Below are 16581 nucleotides of genomic sequence, written 5' to 3'. Positions count from 1 at the left end.
ATACGTAAAATAAGCCCTCATTGATGATTTCTAGATCTTGGATCACTGACTGTAATCCGTCAGCGACCCTTATAATCCTGGATTCGCAACAACAGGGAGGATCCATCAGAAGACAACAGCAACTCATGCGTGCACACACGCACATCCATGCAAACACACAGACACGCATGCCAACCACACACCCAATATTCCCATCATGCATTTAAAATCATTTACCGATCATGAGCTCATAAACCGATAGAAGCCGAGCGAGAATATTTGTCGGATGACACAAAGGTGGGGTACGAGAGGTAAATCACTTTACGCAGTGATATAAGGCAGATGTCCTGAGAGATATTATCCACATCTGATCCGATGCCGTTTCCAAATTTAAACTAGACAGCCTGGAACATTTAAACAGCCTCTGACAGTCGATTTGTTTGACGGATGACATCTTACCGAAATGATGTCTGCTATATCTTTGTCTCTCTTTTTCCATTTTTGCACTGACCTTTAAAATCAAATTGTAATATTTGCATGTAAATACTGCTATATATGTCTCATCTACATTATAATTCCCATCTGTAGCCCTGCTTGATGAATCTCTGGAAAACATCATCGTAAAAACATCCAACTTGACAGGTGGATGCTTCGTGTCATTTTGGCATGGTTCCAATTCGCATTTGTATGTCAAAATGTGATATGCAGGTGCAACGATTCATTTACAAAATACCATGCGAGATCCCGTCCACGCATGTCGTACCCTTCCGAACTTTCTTGTTACTGCAAGAAACACAAAGTGGGAAGACGGAATGTGGAACGTGTGCTTTGATCTGTTAGAACAGGAAAAGGGAAACTCGATCTCTTCCCCATTATTGCATTCCAACAGCTCACACAACCAACACACGTGGATGAAAAATGGACAAATCCAAGGATTTTCCACGACTCGTTTGGCATTCATGTCCTACCTGCTCTGAGCCTCCGACGTACTACGGGAACCATTCGGACTGGGACTGTTAAAACAAATGTGAGACAGGACAGAATGAGACTTTGAGAGTTTTTTCTGAATGAGATCAAAGTGGACTTTCAGAGAACGTGACTCACTTAAGCACCAGGTGCAGGTTAGCAGAGAGACGGGGGTCTGTGAACTGAGTGGTCCGGTTGTTGTGGTCCACAAAGTAGACGCGTCCGGTGGCCGTGTTTCTGATCTCCCAGCCTGGAGGCAAAGGACCCAACTCCTCACAGTTCACGTTACTTAGATCTCTGGATGCAGACACACAGATGGAAAACACACAATGAATGGTTATCGTGCAGCAAGAGTCATGTGATGATAGGGCTGGGACGGTTGTAATAACCGCCGCACCACCGTGGTGGTGAAGTGCGACCCGCGGTGGTGTGCACGTCACAAATTATGAAAAATCTAAAGTACAATCTCGCCCAGTGAGATGTCTACAGGTTTGTGTTAAAGCAAACGGCCAGCAGACGTGGATTTAATGCGCTATTTGCAAGGGAAGGCAACTGATATCAGTGATGACCCGCTCGCTGGCTTGGGGGCGGAACAATGAGGCAAGATATTGGCCGTTTCTCAATCCAAAGGCTGTAGCCTCCAGAGGTCGAATTTGTAAGCTGCATATGTCATCAAGACTGTTTTATTTCATAACATTAACAATTATAAAGTTGACTGTTTTTCTTTGTTAATCATACATTGTTGTAATATGCTTATGACTTGCAAATGTAACTCAGTTAACTGAAATAAACCAGACTTGATGACATATACAGCCTGCATATGCGACCTCCGGAGGCTGCAGCCTTCGGATTGAGATACGGCCATGTTTCTTGGTCACTCAAAGTTGCAAAAAAGTATCAATCTGCGCTACCAGTACACCATTAGAATGCGTTTTCAGCACAGCTGGAAACATTGTAACCCCAAAAAGGGGTTGTTTCTCTAATGCAGGGGTTCCCAAACTTTTTTCCTGCGCACCCCCTTCTATGTCCCAACCGGGTTGGCGCACCCCCAATCCCCACTTCAAAAAAAAAAAAAATTCACGCTAAAAATATTTGTTTTTAAAGACTCATGTTTAATGATGCGCAAATAACCAAATAATTTACGCGTGTTGCACCATCTGAAACTACGACCAGACGCCGCTACGCTCAGCGTAGATGATGCGCGCCCCCGTGTATGCGTTTAACCACTGTGATATTTAGATGCCATTCGAGTTTGTACACTTACTGCCGTCAGCTAATAGATGATATATGAGGGGAAAAAAAACAGGAAATGACAAAATTTACGTGTATATTTACTGGTCTATTCGCACTGGATTAGTATTACCTCAGGTAATTTCTCTGGACCTTTTTACAGAAGGTAAAAATCGGCGTAATGATTACTGACATTGAGCATTCGGACGGGACTTAAATCACAGAGAAGCTCGGATAAAAATTTACCCCACCTCCTTATGTAAAACTAATCCCGTCTGAATAGTACTTAAGTGCTTAAACATAAACATATATGTAACAAAACCAATAAAGCGTGAATAAATAAAAACAAAAAGAGAAGACAGACTAAACAAACTTCACATTTGATGCTTTCAGGCCCTTGCCAAAAAACATCAAAGTAACATAACGAAAAATGTGCAGAGCTGCAAAAACTGCTCAGTGTGAATGATGAAAAAACAATAACGTCGAACAGCCCACTCTCATTTTTCAATGCTGTTCACCTCGCAGAAAAACACATTTGGAGTTATTTCAGTAAATGTCTTTGCTCTTCCAAGCTTTATCATGGTAGAAAACAGGGATCAGGGAACAACGTCTGACTTTAAACACCCAAAAAGTGCATTCATCCTTCACACTGGTAATCCACATGGCTACAAGGGGTTAATAAAGGTGTTCTGCGTTGATGCAATTTTGTACAAAAAATATCCAGATTTCAAACTTTTATAAACGATAATAACTAGCTTCCAATAACAGCGCCATCTTGGACTAGGATAGTGAGCGTTTGTTGGCATAGGTACTTTGCACAGTGACTCGTCGTTACCAGAAGCTAGTTATTATAGTTTAAAAACTTTTCATCGATTACCCTCAGAAGACTTTTATTAGCCCATTGGAGACCCCTGTGGATTTCATGTGGACATGTGCACTTTTTTAGGGGTTAAAGTCAGACATTGTTCCCTGATCCCTGTTTTCTGCCATTATAAGCTTGGAAAAGCAAGGACATTTACTAAAATAACTCCAAATGTGCTCGTCTGAAAAATGATGACATATGTATCGCAGATTGCTTGAGAGTGAGTACATCATGGAGTAATTTTGATATTTGGCTGAAGTATTGCTATAGTAAGGCAAAATGTTGCAAGGTACTTTGAAACATGGCACTTTTCCATTGCATAGTACCCCACGGTTTGCGTCGGGTCAGCTTACATTTGGGGGCTTTCCACTGGGTACGGTACGTAGTACCTGATACTTTTTTTAGGACCACCTCAGTAGGGGTTCCAAGCAAGCTGAGCTGATACTAAAATGTGACCCTTTTAGTGGTGAAAAACATCCACAGGTTAAGAATCAGGAAACATCCACATACCAGTGTTTTACAGACTTGCGGTTTGTGTCGAATTTATGCAACTTAAATAAGGCTCAGTGGAGTGTTTGTACAGAAACTGTCATGTGAGACAGAGGTAGTGATAAACACAATGTGCAAACATTTATTTGTGGTGGTCAATTTTGATTTTGTGGCGGACTGAGATAAAAATGAATGTATGGAAATGTATAGCATTCCAACAACGCTCTCACTTGTATGATGTCACAGCAGTAGGCAGAGCAAATATAACGACATGCCTATAATCCCTCCCACTCCGAAGTGTTACTAAACTCGATGGAAAAGCTAACCGAAGTGAAGTGAGCTCACCCGACCTGACCCGTGGGATACTATGCAATGGTAAAGCGCCTTAAGTGTCTGTTAAATGAATGAATGTAAAAATGTGAATAAAATCAAAATATACAATCTTCCACACTTTCTGCAACACTGCACACCTGCATCTTCAATGGAGTGAACTCTGTTTACCTTTCCTTTTTAGTTAAAAAAGTAAATATTTTCAGGCACACCCAACATGTACCACAGTCAGACTAGAAGCACAGAATATGTCATACTGTAAATATAAATATATGGAGATGAGGGAGGTACCTGGGCACTCTAGGATCATGCCATGTGCTGACACCCGTCTGTGTGTGCAGAAAATACACTTGGCCTTGCTGTGTGGTCCGTTGCTCTGTGGAAAAAACACCAGGGGGAGCCATTAGACATTAACCAAAGGATTAAAAAAAATCGACAAATGCAGTCGATGTTTGTGAGTCTCTGTGTTTGGTTTACCTTCACATTTAAACTTTCATTATTTTACTTTCACTTTGATTTACACATGCTTTTCAAATCCTTGACATCTCTGAACAAGGCAATAAATCAACAGCACAAAACTATCACCATGTGCCAGAACTGATTTAATAATCTAATCTTGGGTGATCATTTATTTAGGTTAATATGACATCACAATCAAATTGCAAATACCACATCAATCAATAAGTCCTGTTTGCTGATTTTTCTTCAGGCTTTTGGGTTATCGTTAACAAATGTTTATAATACTAACACGTTTTTTTCCATCAAGATAATATTTACAAATTAACGCAACTTTTATACATTTTAAACTCTTATTACATTTACTAGGTTATATGAAAATGACACCTTGAACGCATGACACCAACATCACAACTACTAAGCTTACGATAACTCTTTCAAGGTTTAATGACACATGTTCGCTCATAAGAAAATATGCTGTAGATGAATTTGTTTTTGAGAATTGTGCCTATCTTGCTTTGTTTTTGAAATACTATGTGTTATGATGTCTAAAGTTCCCAATAATGTCTGTAGTCCCATGTAGCAATCATCCTTTTGACCCAAGATTTAAAGGAAAACACCACAGTTTTTCAATATTTTTCTATGTTCTTACCTCAACTTAGACAAATTAATACATACCAATATTTTTTCAATGCGTGCACTTACTCTTTGTACAGCGCGTTGTGAATGTGTTAGCATTTAGCCTAGCCCCATTCATTCCTTAGGATCCAAACAGATATATATTTAGAAGCCACCAAACACTTCCATGTTTTCCGTATTTAAAGACTGTTACACGATGAGGTATGGTGGCAAAAAATAAAACGTGCCGATTTTTTAAGTGGATAAAAAGTCAGGAGGGATGATGTTACTGTGCGATAGGTCGAAGTGCTGCAAACGAAGTGCTTTTCTGCCATACAATATAGTTCTCATTTTTTATCTGCTTAAAAAATCGCCACGTTTTATTTTGTGCCACCATACTTACTCGTGTAACTACTCATGTAACAGTCTTTAAATACGGAAAACATGGAAGTGTTTGGTGGCTTCTAAATAAATCCCTTTTTGGATCCTAAGGAATGAATGGGGCTAGGCTAAATGCTAACACATTAACGACGCGCTGTACAAAGATTAAGTGCAGGCATTGAAAAAAGAGAGGTATGTATTAATTTGTCTAAGTTGAGGTAAGAACAAAGTAAAATATTGAAAAACGGTGGTGTTTTCCTTTAAGGAGTTTAACCAAAACCTAACTGAAAAAACCCACTAACTTTGAGACGAAAAAACTGGAAGTGCTAAAATGCTAACGCGCTAGTGCTAACTTGGTATCTTTGTAGGTTTTGCCTACAAATATATATTATACCTGCAGCTCTCTGTAGTTTTTAGTTAAACTCACAGCATGTAATCTAAAGAGAAGCTGAAATGCAGAATGATTGGTGATGAAAAATCGTTGATTTGTACTGGTGGAAGTAAGACATTGTACGTTTTAAATGCTTGTATCTTATAGATGAGAATTTTTTTAATGTTAAAGCGCACTAGTTTATAGATATCTATCTAAGGCTAACATTCATACTAAACACCAAATTTTGATTTCATGAGGACTTTAACTATTTCCCCGCCATTGACGAGTTAACGCGTCAATTAAGAGAAAACGCTTCCCTGCCAATGACGAGAATTACCAGCATTCCGCAATACCGCTATTATCCACCAGGTTTGCCCACTTCCACAACTTATACAACCTGGAAGTAACGCCTCATGTTAAAGAGAAAGAACTCCGTGTATGTTTTAAATATCGCTCTGCATCTGATCTTTATCAAAAATCCTTCACAAAAATGGAATTATCTCAGCTTTTTGCTCAAAATTTTGTGTTTTATATGTATATTGTATGTTTATATATTTAAAAAAGAAAGTTTTCTGGAAGGCATTAAACTTTTGTGAAAATCATGAAAAATGCTGCCGCTGGCAACTTTTTTTTTAAACGCTGGCGGGGAAAGAGTAAAATTATGTAATTATGCCTTTGCGATCACGAAGTGTAAAGTCTATTATTTGACTTTGTTTACGTAGAATTTTTATGACGCAAGAGATGGGTCAAGTCTGATAAATGTAACATTACAGAATAATTAGTAAATTAGTTCTTGACCTGTATCCCGTGTCTACATACCCACATTCAGTAATGTGCAACATCAACAGAAAAATAGCACACACAGCTCTATTTAACCTGTGTCTAACCTCTGACCTCTAAATCTCTCTACGGACTCTGACTCTCTCTTTCTCAGATACACACACAGACAGACCGAGGGATTTCCAGGTCACGTGTCTGACCCTGCAGCTGGTGCTGACGGCACGTCGGCGATATGTCTGACTAGCTCCTTTTCTACAGAGCCCGAGAGACATTGTAATTACTTCTGTTCCGGCAAAAAAATTACATTTTCCACAGCAGTGTGTATGTTTGTGTGCACCTGTGTGAACTTTACAATGTCAGACATGTATTGTTGGCTCATGCAAACTGGCTTATATTTGTGAAAGAAATGATTTTTGACAAACCGTATCCTTCGGGCAGGTCCGGCGGTGTGTGCAGGTGAGTTCTGCTCATGTAGTTTCTGTGTCTCTGAGATCGAACTTTTCTCTCCTGTACTCGCGGGTCGTCGGTAGGTACACCGGCCGCCCCATTGGGCGTCATGATGGGTGTGTTCTCATCCACCAGGCAGCTGAGCGGTCTGCCGGGGCTGGAATACTCTGAAGCAGGCCTGGGTGAAAGATAAGGCATGCTTTGTCATTTATATGTGACCCTTACTGTTGGATCCAGGCTCTACTCTACTTAATTCCTATACTTAACACAAAATTGCTCCAAGGTGGTCGTCCCCGAATATCCCTGAGAGAAAACTCATTGTTACCGTTTTGTTATTGTTAAAGCGTAATGCAATGATCTCACAGCCATGCAATCTCTGCAGACACACGCTAGTGGCAGAGTTAAGTGACTTCCAGCATGACATCTATATACAATTCAACCACCCAGACAAGGCAATGAAATGTACCCGTTCCAGCCGCCGTGCTCAACTATTGTAAAGTGGAAACATCGAACAGCTTAGCTGAGAAGTGCTCAGGAACACAGCGCTGAGTCACGTAGCGCACGTGTATCATCTGTCCTCTGTTTCTTCCATGCTACTCTGTTTCAACAATTCAGAGGTTCAAAATTGCCTCTGGAAGCAATATTACCTTTGAAATAGTTTCAATGGCTGGGCACTCGCTAGTACAGAGGTCATGGTGAGCAATATACCCGGCGTTGGCTACAGCGGAGCAAAGTTTAGAATAGCTGAACTATGTAGACATGGAAATATGTTTTCTTTAGCGGGGAATCATGCTTCACCATATGGCATAGATGAACGTGGGCCGTATAGCAATTTAACCAGTCCTGACCTCTGAAGTCATATCATGCATAAAATATTGCACAGAAAAACCAAAAACTGGGATGACAACAAAGGAAATGTAAGCCCACCTGGTAGGTCTCTCCCATTGGGTGCTGCGTGTGATATGATTCAGATACTGAATCCGGCCAGATGCGGTTCTTCTCTCCTCCCAGCTGCAGACGAAATACAAAGAGACATTCATACAGACGAACATGCACGGACAAACACAAGCGTCTCATAAAAACTTGTTCGATTCGTTCACACTATGTTGACTATAAAAATGAAGTTTTTAAAAAACTTAAGAGCACCTCGTATAAAATATGCCCATGATAAAAATAAAGAGCAGCGATATCGTTGGGATCACTTTCAGGGCGATTTCTTTCTAGCTGATGAATGATAAAACATCCTGCCAAACGGTCCCTGGCGGTGATCGAATTCGTGAATGTTGCTTGGCTCTAATGTCCAGTGTGCTTTGAAACCGATACTGACTCGCACAGAAATACGAATTAAATTTGTCTTAAAAAGATAACAACTCCCTCAGAGTGATGGCTTCCCCGAACTGCTCTCATTTGAAAAATTGTACGTACCCAAAAACATGACACTGTCACGGATGTCTGTTTTTCTTTTTGTTTCTTTGCAAATGTAAAGTAATATGCAGGTTTTCTATATTCATTAGTATAAAGCTATCCTTGTAGTTATTCATATGGCCCATAGTGTAAACGGCCTTAACTACCGTACTAAAAATTGCACTGCGCTGCCAAAAAATGTTTTATGTCTCTTATAAATAAATTAAAAATCCTTAAAACGATATAAATTTGCTAAATTGTATTTGTTATTAAAACGTATTTTCAGAGAATGTCTTTGAACAATTTTAGTTTAATACAAACTAAATTTATTATTATCAGAGGGTTTCCTTGATTTCATGTCTTTGGGAGTGTTAAAAGCCATTCGTGAATCTAGAAGAGCCGTAAAGTGGCAAAGATTAAAGTCTCAAACCCAAAGAGATATGCTTTGTAAAACTGAAGGCTTATTCACGCCTTTTTAAATTGCCTCATTCAAACACGCCCCCACATATCTACATCACTGTTTAGAAAGATTTGCATAACATCGCCCAAATGTATTCTGGCTGTAGTATTGTTGCCGCTCCCATGTCATGATAATCAAAATTTGGTAAGGTGCTTAACATTTCCGTCAAAGCACTCTAGAAGGAGAGTCGCGTCAACTCTGTTGACTCAAATGGAAGAGTTTTTTTTACAGCAATGGAGGATCATGAAGCCTCTCAAGAGTTTCCAGGAGTTACTGTCAGCTGTAGAGCTGCAGCAAAAAGACTGAATGTGAAGTTTTAAGACTTAAGGCGTTCAAAAAATAAGATTGTATGTTAGCAATACATGTCAACCAAATCTCTTTGTGCATCAATGTGTTTGTAGTGGATTGTTTCTCATTAAATTAATAAATTGAGGGGATGTTAGTACAAAACGGGTCAGGATATGACAGTCTGAGGATAACGTTAGCAACACAAATCAAGAAAAGCCTTTTAACTCTTTCCCCGTCGTTGACGAGATAACTCGTCAATTAAGAGAACCGCTTCTCTGCCAATGACGAGAATTTCCGTCTTTCCGCCATACCGCTATTGTCCACCACTTCCGCAACTTATACAACCCGGAAGTAGCGCCTCACGTGAAAGAGAAAGAACTCCATGTATGTTTTAAAGATCGCTCTGCATCTGATCTTTATCAAAAGTCCTTCACAAAAATGGAATTATCTCAGCCTTTTGCTCAAAATTGGGTGATTTTGAAGAAAGCTACCCAGTTTTTGTTTGAAAGCAGAGCTTGTTTAAAGAAGAACATTTTCTGGAAGGCATTAAACTTTTGTGAAAATCATGAAAATGCTGGCGCTGGCTGGCAACTTAAAAAAAAAAAAACCGCTGGAGGTAATGGTAAATTTTATTTTCTTAATGCAGATTTATTAATTATTGTGTTATTAGAGATGCATGCTATTAAACGCGATGGAGGTACATAGTGCATATTTATGCATAAACATTTCGGTGGAGTTTTTAGCACTGTAATTGGTTAAATAAATTAAATGCAAAAAATGTATGTAATAATAACTTTAGGGGTGACCCCGAATAGTCGAAGATTCGATGCATTGATAGGAGAAGCCTGATTCGACTACCAATCTCATAGTCGAATCGTCGCAGATGTGTTATGAAATGAGGATCATTCAATTTTGGCCGTATGGGTGCACACATTATCTGATTTCACATATAACATCTTTCTCACAATATATTAATATACTGCATATTATGATAATGCTGCAAATAATATGTGAAGTAGCAGCTTTCAATAAATATTTTTAAAATGCGTTAATAAATCCAACAACCCCTGTGACCGGGCTACACGTGCATAAGAGGTTTCTATGTTAATAAAGCCTTGCCTCTTTGTTTCTACATTTAAAAGACAAAGCTGGCAAATTAAACTATGACTTTCGTTCTTTTAATAATTTCTATATTTTATTTTATTTATAAATCACTTTGGGTTATCTGATTTAACTATTTGGCTTGTGTTTTGTTTCCGTGCACTTGAGGCATTTTGCATATTTGTTCTGCACTTTGTTACTTCTGACCTTATTTTATTTAAAAAATTGTATTTATTATAAACGTAAATTCCGATCTAATTTAAGTCTGTAAATTTTGGATAGCTTTTTGTATCGATGTTGCGCTATTGCGTGCTGGCCATGCTTGCGCATGTAATTTAGCCGAACGGGTTAGGTGCTCTGCGTCTCATATTTAGGAGTTCATCAAACTAAACATTAAAAAACGGATGTTTTTCGACGAGTATAAGTTTTTAAATTGTATTTAAAACAGAGTGGTTATATTGTCTATCTTAAAGTTAAACTACAAAACAGGTAAGCCGTTTTTTTTATTTCGGTGATGAAACAGAAACTAGTATCTGCACCGAACCTATTTCTGCCTGACACGAATGTCTTTCTTGTGATTTAATATTATGGTCAGTCGGTGTTCACTTTCAAATTATAGCAAAGAGATGGATGATAAATAATATCATCCGGTCTTTCTGTATCTAAAGTTAATACAGAGATGATCAAAGTCAAAGCAAGCAAGCAGGTATTTCTGTGCTAAATAATAACGCGTAGTGTCTATAAAATCATTAATTTCAGTGTTTTTCTTGTTATAAATGAAGGTTTAATGAATTGTATATAAAGATTAGTTTTTATCATTTACAGTCACAATCACAAATTATTTGTCATTTCTCATTTGTCGGGTTTTTTTGGTCATGACTGCTTTGACGCGCTATCTCCAAATTAAATAAAAACACTTTATTGTAGCCGGAGTTTCCAAGGCAGGATCACCTTTGTTATTTTTTTAGGTTTAGTTATCAAAATGTATTTTTGTGTGATGTTCTGTAGATCGTGGCTTTAAAATGTTATGAGGAATAATTAAACAAATGTTGCCTTACATTTTACCTTAAAAAATATATATATAAATGCATCGTCAGTTTTGTCTTCGTTTATTACTTGAAAGACAGTTTTGGTCACTTTATCAGAAAGTTGTTTATGTGTGCTGCTTGTGAAAGAAAATAAAAGTTACCAATTTGTACCTGGTCTGGCCCCCTCCCAACCCATGCACACAAACATAGATGATTCGACTATCGGTCGACTATGGAAAGATTCGAAAATTCTGATTCGAATATGTAAATCCTTAGTCGAGGACACCCCTAAATAACTTGTATTAATAAAATGCATATATTAATACGTTCAGGGATTAATAATAATAATAATAATAATTAAAAGTGATGAAGATGGCATTCCCCATTAGGTTTATATTAAAGGCGGGGGTTTTGATTTTTGAAAAACACTTTGGAAAAAAGAGTCGAGCAAAGTACCAAAACACACTTGTAGCCAATCAGCAGTAAGGGTCGTATCTACTAACCGACATCGTTGCCTGGATTGTGTATGTGTGGGCCGGGTCTATCAAAAGAAGGTCCAGATTCTATTGGAGTAGGGGTGTCTTCCCATATTAGTGAATTTTATTTGTCAGAAAACATTGTTAATAGAACAACATAAAAAAACTACTTACACATATTGTGATATATATAAATGTTGTAAATCAATGCGTTTCTTGACTATAAATTAAGAAAAATCGCAGCTCTTTGCCTCTAACTCAATGTATTTCAATCGGTCACTATGATCTTCCAGGAACTAACTGAAGTCTCCATGAATCACATGATGACTGAGCTTTTGGACTTCCAGTGGCGCAACTCTGTTTTCTCTTTGGCTTTGATTTCCGTCACACTCTTGAAGTATTTGGCCAATCACAATGTACTGGATAGCTGGCCAATCAGATCACACAGCGCTTTTCAGAATGATGAGCTTTGTAAAAATCGAAAGGCTGGGCATAGAGGAGCAACAATGTTTTTTGAACGCTTTGCATTTTATGTTTTTTTTTATGTTATACCATACTAAATATTGTTTAATTTATGTGCACACAAAAGTAAAAACAACAACATCTGCCATTCGGCTAAACCTCAAACTAAAGAAAAAATTCCACCTTAACCGAGGTTGAGACTTTTGTACTGAAGTGTACAAATTTTGTTATCAATTGCAATTAAATCATTTTTACTTACCCATCCGGCAAATCATTGTCGAATAGACGACTGCAGTCTACGACTGGACCGCCACTGCCTATTCTGTCTCTGGACTGAAGACTAACTGTTTACCCAAACACAAAAAAATAAAACAAAGAAATAAAGATATGTAAGAAGGGTCCCATCTGTATAGAGGCTGTAGGTTCGAAACACAAAGTGTACGGTTTATTCGACCTTAGATAGGAGTTTGTCCATAGTCAGTTTACTGTATATTTTTTCCAATCCTGTCTCATTATAACAGGATTATCACACCTTTCCCCAACAACTGTGCAACACGTGGAAATGAACGTAATGGAATTAAGCAAAGTATATGAGCAAGCGGCTGTGAGACTGGGACAACAAACACACATCAATCAACATAACTAAGTGACGAAAAATGTAACACATCAGAGATTTCTGTTGTTTGTGTCCATTGGACGTGTGACCCAGGATGCAATGACATCACCGGCCCTCATTTCCAGCTCTCTCACAACAATGTGCCTTTTTGAGAGCTCAGATGTATGAAAAGGAAAATCGCAGTGGACTATCAAAGCGGAATGGATAAATCAAAACGATTGAGTGTGTTTTTCCTCGTCGGCTCCCGTGTGAGGGATGTTTTCAGGGCGTCAAAGGTAAACGTGTGGGTTTAACCATCATTAATGAAAAGCTTTGAAGCTCTCCGGTGTGACTCACAGCACAGATGAGCGGAGAGGAGGATGGAGCTCACGAAATTTCTCGCAAGCAGGGTTCATACCACACCTGCCAATGGTGGGTGATACGAGTACAGAAATATTTCGTACTTGCCATGAAACTGTTTCGCATTATTTTTATGGCAGTTTTTGCATGTTTGTGCCAAACAGCGCAGCACTAGTTGTGTGGCGAAGCGACAAAATTTTGTCGTTAATTTTTCTGTATGCGAGTATATAAGCTTCATCATATGTCACAAAATAAGTGGGGACATCTGTCTTATCTTGATGAAGATAAATGCTTGATGGTACTTTCCACTGAGGTAACGCTTCTTAGAGGACGTGCAGTTTGTGACTGATGTTTTCTTTAGTACACCATTGCATCACTCTGATCTAAATTAAACATCATAAACCAGCCGAAACTGGTTTGCTGGTCCTATCTGGGCTCCCGGGTTTACCCATTCCCAACAGGTCTTGTCAACTCACCAACTATCTGGCCCCTCACAGTGTCGCTGTCATTGGGTCCCAGCTTGTTCAGGTCCAACCGCTGATCTGTAAATTAATAAAAGAAGACAAAAAAAAAGAGAGAGGTAATTTGTCAATAGTTCACGTGAGAAACCAGCTAGCGTCATTGTTGAATTCCTCGCTCTGCGAGCCATCAGAGATTTAAATGACAGCCTGCATCCCTCCACATTCATGTCTGAGGTCACACACACTGCAGTTTTGTATCTGTGTGTGTGTTTGTGCACAGAGGCAGCTTTATTTCTCTCAGACTGTAGATGTGCTGATAGGACTGAGGCTCTTCTAGAGGCTCTCTGTCGTTGCCGGAAAGAGAGAGACAGGAATAACAAGTACCCTGCAGACATTGGAGGCCACTATCTGTTCTCACTCGTACAAACAAACACACACACAGATCAGGATGCACAGCTAGACTAAACAGGACTGGGCAGCGTTTAACCACCCAAACACATTTAACTCACATTTAACTCACTGAATGTGCTCAAACACGTGCCAAACATGATGTTGTTGACATTATGTCAATCTTTAATGTTTAAGATCAGGGAAATCAGTAATATAGAGATAATTCAAATCGGTATAATCGGTATTCATTTAACATGGAAAGTCCCTCTGTAGTATCAATATCTCTTCTACCTGGGAGTCCTGGTCAAGATGGGCAGCACTCAAACACACTCACATAAAAAAAGTATAAATAAATAAATAAACAAATAAAACAATCTGTAACCAATAATTATTCTTAAATATGTGTGACAACTACGGTATAAAGAAATTAAATAATAATAATAATAATAAAACATTGTCGTGTGGTTTCCCAGACAGGGCTTAACTCTAGTCCAAGACTAAAATGCTTGTTTGAGCTGTCCTAACTGAAAGCAGCTTGCACTGACTTAGGGGGTGTGTACACAAAATCGTTTAAACATGGCAAAAAAAACGGCAGGCGGACAGGCTGACTGTAGGTGCTTGCCAGCTTTTTTAGCGGAGTGCTTTGTTTGTTATGATACTTCTGTTCTGTTTATCGGTCGTTGAACGATGCGCCGGTTGGTTGTTGTTAGGGATGGGCAATATAAACAATATGCAATATAAACGATAGAAAATTGGCATACGATAGAGATTTTAAATCTATTGCACTATCGCGATAATGCATGTTAATGAAACAATCTACCCGCGAACTTTAGAGCCACGAGCTGCAGCCGAATAAACATGGATGAAAGCGTCAGCGAAACAGAGGAACTCGCGAAAAAAGACAGATGCAACATCTATTTTTTGGATTTAAGCCATAAGTTACATAAGTTAACTGCTGCTCCACGCGCGAAATTGGCATTATGGTCTAGTAATTGTGAAACATGCATATATATATGTTTTTTAGCAGATAGATCTTGTCGGCTTTATCATTTTAAAAGTAGATCACCACACAAAAAAGTCTGGACACCCCTGACGTAGAGTGTGTCAGGCAAAAGTTCCAGCTAAGAGAGGTAACAAGACTAATCTGGCCATAACGGTTTACTTTTACTTACTTTTTTAGCAGTTTGGCTTTTGTAAGGGTCTATATAACCTGTTCTGAAACGAGTCTATTGAAATTATTATATCGCAATACATATCGCTATCGCAAGAGGCTGCAATGTATAACGCAATATGGATTTTAGGCCATATCGCCCATCCCTAGTTGTTGTGATATTTGTCCAACCCCTCCTCTACTGTGATTGGACAGCTGGGTGAGAAGTGACATTGAGGAGCTTAGTTTCACCCAAAGTTTAATATTTTTCAACTCTCGATGCTCAACCTGAAAAAAATGCACAGTGCCAGCGCTCAGCGTGGACAAAACCCGCCAGCTGCTGATGTTTTTGAAAAGTGCTGCGCTTCGAAAGGAAACAACTGAAAGTATACGCTGACGTAAACGCTTTGGTGTGCACACTACCTTTAAATATATCAGTGCCATTGTTTTGTCTCAAGATGCACACCAGTAATGTTTTGTGTAAAGTATGTTTGCAAAACCTACCTAAGTGTCCTAATAAAATAAATGCCTAGTCCTGGTTTAATCTTAAACCACTGAAGCCACTGAAAAGTTTGAAATAAAACAAATATTACAAATCCTAATTAACGGAATAGTTAAAAAAATAAAATTATAATTTACTCAACCTCTTGCCATCCCAGGTATATATAACTATCTTTATTCAGCTCAACACTAATGGTGCGTTTACACCAACCGCGTTTCAGGCGTCAAAAATCGCGTCTACCGCGCCTAGTTTGCCGCTTGAACAGTTTGAATGCATTCGCGCGTGTAGAGCAGAGTAGACGCGTGGAAAAAGCAAGCATTTGACGCGTGTCAGAGGCAAAATCTGCTTCTTGTGGGAGGGGCAAGTGCTAGGCGGTTGTCTGTTAGCAAGATGACTGATGTTGATTGTGCATTTATCGAGAGAGTTACCGGTTTGTATTTGGTAACCTTACTATAGGGGGAAAATAAACAGCGCGGGTCGATAAACGTCACGTGACTCAAAAGTGAAATGTGTATTACAACTTACCAGGTTGCCTAATGTCCTCATTGACACTCTTCCAAGCAAGGTCCTTTTTATTTTCTGTCTCTTTAGAAATAAGAACTTGTGTCATATAGCACCGGGTGACTGCTTACAGACAATGTCAAGCGTTCCTTCAGGTTGAATGAGTGACTCCGGGCGGGGCTGATTCCACAGCAGCAAGCAGGCTCCTGATTGGTTAACACGGCGCGAAATTCCACCAAATTAAACATTTTTCAACTTGGGCGTCAGCCAGCAATTCGGGTCAAACACAAAATGCACAAAAAGCACCATTTGCACATACCGCGCACAAACGCTCAATTCGCGGAAGCTAGATGCACAAATGAGGAAGAAACGAGTCTGCCGCGCCAAACGCCTCATCCAACTCGTCTTCACATTGACTTAACATTGAAATCACTAGCGCTTCACGCCTCTACCGCTGTTGGTGTGAACGCAGCATAAGATTTAAATATTTGT

The 16581-nt window shown here is 39.1% G+C and overlaps 1 protein-coding gene across 1 annotated transcript in view; it reads right to left on the bottom strand.

Moving 5' to 3' along the window:
• The window catches only part of smurf2 (SMAD specific E3 ubiquitin protein ligase 2), a 72537-nt gene that overhangs the window by 13952 nt on the left and 42004 nt on the right, over positions 1-16581 (bottom strand). The window contains exons 5-11 of the mRNA XM_065252870.2: positions 13562-13627; positions 12390-12474; positions 7839-7922; positions 6887-7089; positions 4148-4232; positions 1084-1242; positions 948-992 (exon numbers count right to left, since the gene is read on the bottom strand). Coding sequence (XP_065108942.1) covers positions 948-992; positions 1084-1242; positions 4148-4232; positions 6887-7089; positions 7839-7922; positions 12390-12474; positions 13562-13627 — 727 coding nt within the window. The remainder of the gene's footprint in view (positions 1-947; positions 993-1083; positions 1243-4147; positions 4233-6886; positions 7090-7838; positions 7923-12389; positions 12475-13561; positions 13628-16581) is intronic.

The sequence above is a fragment of the Paramisgurnus dabryanus genome, chromosome 3 (assembly GCF_030506205.2).
Source record: "Paramisgurnus dabryanus chromosome 3, PD_genome_1.1, whole genome shotgun sequence".
Taxonomy (NCBI): domain Eukaryota; kingdom Metazoa; phylum Chordata; class Actinopteri; order Cypriniformes; family Cobitidae; genus Paramisgurnus; species Paramisgurnus dabryanus.
Note: the sequence above shows the minus strand (reverse complement) of the source record. Positions and strands in the feature narration are given on the sequence as shown.